Consider the following 2077-nt stretch of genomic DNA (forward strand, 5'->3'; position numbering starts at 1 on the left):
CTTCAGCTCGAGAGGGTAACAAGAATGCTGCTCAAAGTGCTTTGTAGGAGGAGTGTAAAACTTTTAAAGGCGGTGGGAAGGAGCTGCACAGAGCCTCTTAAGAACGGAAACGAGGGACAGAGTCCTTCGGGCTACTTACAGGGAAATATGCGGTGTATATGACTTTGTTAAGCTAAAAAGTCGCTTGAATTACATAAAAATCAGGGAAGCAAGAAGGAAGAGCTATAAACTTTATCGGGCTGAACAAAGACAATAAACAAAAACGTTAAAAAACGCTCAAAACAGGAAAAATAAACACGGAGCAGCCTCCGTGGGCACCGGCACCATCCGTGGATGCCTCGGGCGCTGTCCAGCCGCAAGGGCGATGCTTTCGGCCCCATCTCGCCAGCTCCCCGCACCGCCCGCAGCCGGACCCGCCTGGAGGCGCCGCGGCCGCGGCCGGGGCCGGAGCCGGAGCCGGAGCCGGAGCCGGAGCCGGAGCGTTCCCTCCGCGCCGCCGGGCGGCGCTTGCGCACTGCGGGGCCGCCGCGCCGCTCGCCCGCCTCCCCGGCGCGCCCCCGGCCGCCGCTGCGCCGAGCCGGGCTGGGCAGAGCCGGACCGAGCGGCACCGGTCCGAGCCGAGAGCGCCCCGCAGCACAGCGCCCCGCAGCTCCCGCCTGGCTCCTCGGCCGCCGTCCTCTCGCTGCGGCGGGAGCGACCCGCGGGGGTCGGTCCCGGAGGTGCGCTCACCCCGGGTGCGGTGCTCGCCGCCGGCCGGAGTTTGGCAAAGCGCTCCGACGCGCCGCTCTCGGCGCGGCAACCTGTTCTCTCCGGGAGGAGCCGGTGTCTGCGGTCACCCGGGTAGGGGCGGCGTTCCCACGGGACCTCTCCCCGCCGACAGCCGCGCTGCCCGCAGGAGGATGTAAATAGGCGGCACGCGGCGGGGCGGCAGCGCTCCCGCGGAAGGGCGGAGCGCCGGGGGGGGTGCTCCCGGCTCCGCACGCGCTACATTAACTCTGCGCGGCGGAGGCGGCGGCACAACTTTCGGGCTCTGCCCCGGGAGGCGGCCAGAAGCTCCGCTCCCCTCGCGGGCATGCCCCCCGCCACCGGCCCCGCCGAGCCGAAGGGCAGCGGCTGAGCCCCGCCGCCTTCCGGCCATGCGGCCGCTCCGCGCTCCCCTCGCCCTGCTGTGCCCGGTGCTGGGCGCCTGGGCCGCCTGCGCTCTGCTCCCCGCCGCGGGCTCCGCGCTGCCGGCGTCCCCGCAGCGCTCCCGCTCGGCGCCGACCCCGACGCCGCTCGCCCCCCCGGGCCGCCGCGCCGCCGCCGCCCTGCCCGGGCGCGGAGCCGAGGCGGAGCCCGGGCGGCGGCGGGCGCGGAGCAGCGAGAGTGGGGCCGGGGCGGCGGCGGCGGGGAGCGGCCCCCGGTGGCTGCCGCTGAACGGCTCAGCCCGCGGCGAGAGCGCCGCCGGGGGCCGCGGCAACGGCACGGGGCGCCGAGCCCGGCTCCGGAACCCTTTCTACCCGCTGACCGAGGAGTCGTACGGCGCCTACGCCGTCATGTGCCTCTCCGTAGTGATCTTCGGCATCGGCATCATGGGCAACATGGCAGTGATGTGCATCGTCTGCCACAACTACTACATGCGGAGCATCTCCAACTCCCTGCTGGCCAACCTGGCCTTCTGGGACTTCCTCATCGTCTTCTTCTGCCTGCCGCTCGTCATCTTCCAGGAGCTCACCAAGAAGTGGCTCCTAGAGGACTTCTCCTGCAAAATCGTCCCGTACATCGAGGTAACGGCGCGGAGAGCGGGTCCCGGGCAGCCCTCGTGTCGCGACGCGGGGTCCCGTGCTCCGGGGGTCGCACCGCGCTCAGCCCGGGCGGCAGCGCCGGGATCCCCGCACCTCCGGCTGAGCGCATCCCCTCGTACGAGTTCTGCCAAACTTTCATCGCTCCTCGTGGTGCTGAAAACACGATGAGTGCTCTCAGCGATTGATTTCAAGTTTTATTCTTTCTGTCTTTCTGTCTTTCTGTCTTTCTGTCTTTCTGTCTTTCTGTCTTTCTGTCTTTCTGTCTTTCTGTCTTTCTGTCTTTCTGTCTTTCT

General features: G+C 68.6%; 1 protein-coding gene across 1 annotated transcript in view; it reads left to right on the plus strand.

Moving 5' to 3' along the window:
- GPR37 (G protein-coupled receptor 37) overlaps positions 668–2077 on the plus strand; it is a 15269-nt gene continuing 13859 nt past the window's right edge. The window contains exon 1 of the mRNA XM_021384782.1: positions 668–1766. Coding sequence (XP_021240457.1) covers positions 1137–1766 — 630 coding nt within the window. The 5' untranslated portion in view covers positions 668–1136. The remainder of the gene's footprint in view (positions 1767–2077) is intronic.

The sequence above is a fragment of the Numida meleagris genome, chromosome 1, assembly GCF_002078875.1.
Source record: "Numida meleagris isolate 19003 breed g44 Domestic line chromosome 1, NumMel1.0, whole genome shotgun sequence".
In the NCBI taxonomy this organism is placed as follows: Eukaryota; Metazoa; Chordata; class Aves; order Galliformes; family Numididae; genus Numida; species Numida meleagris.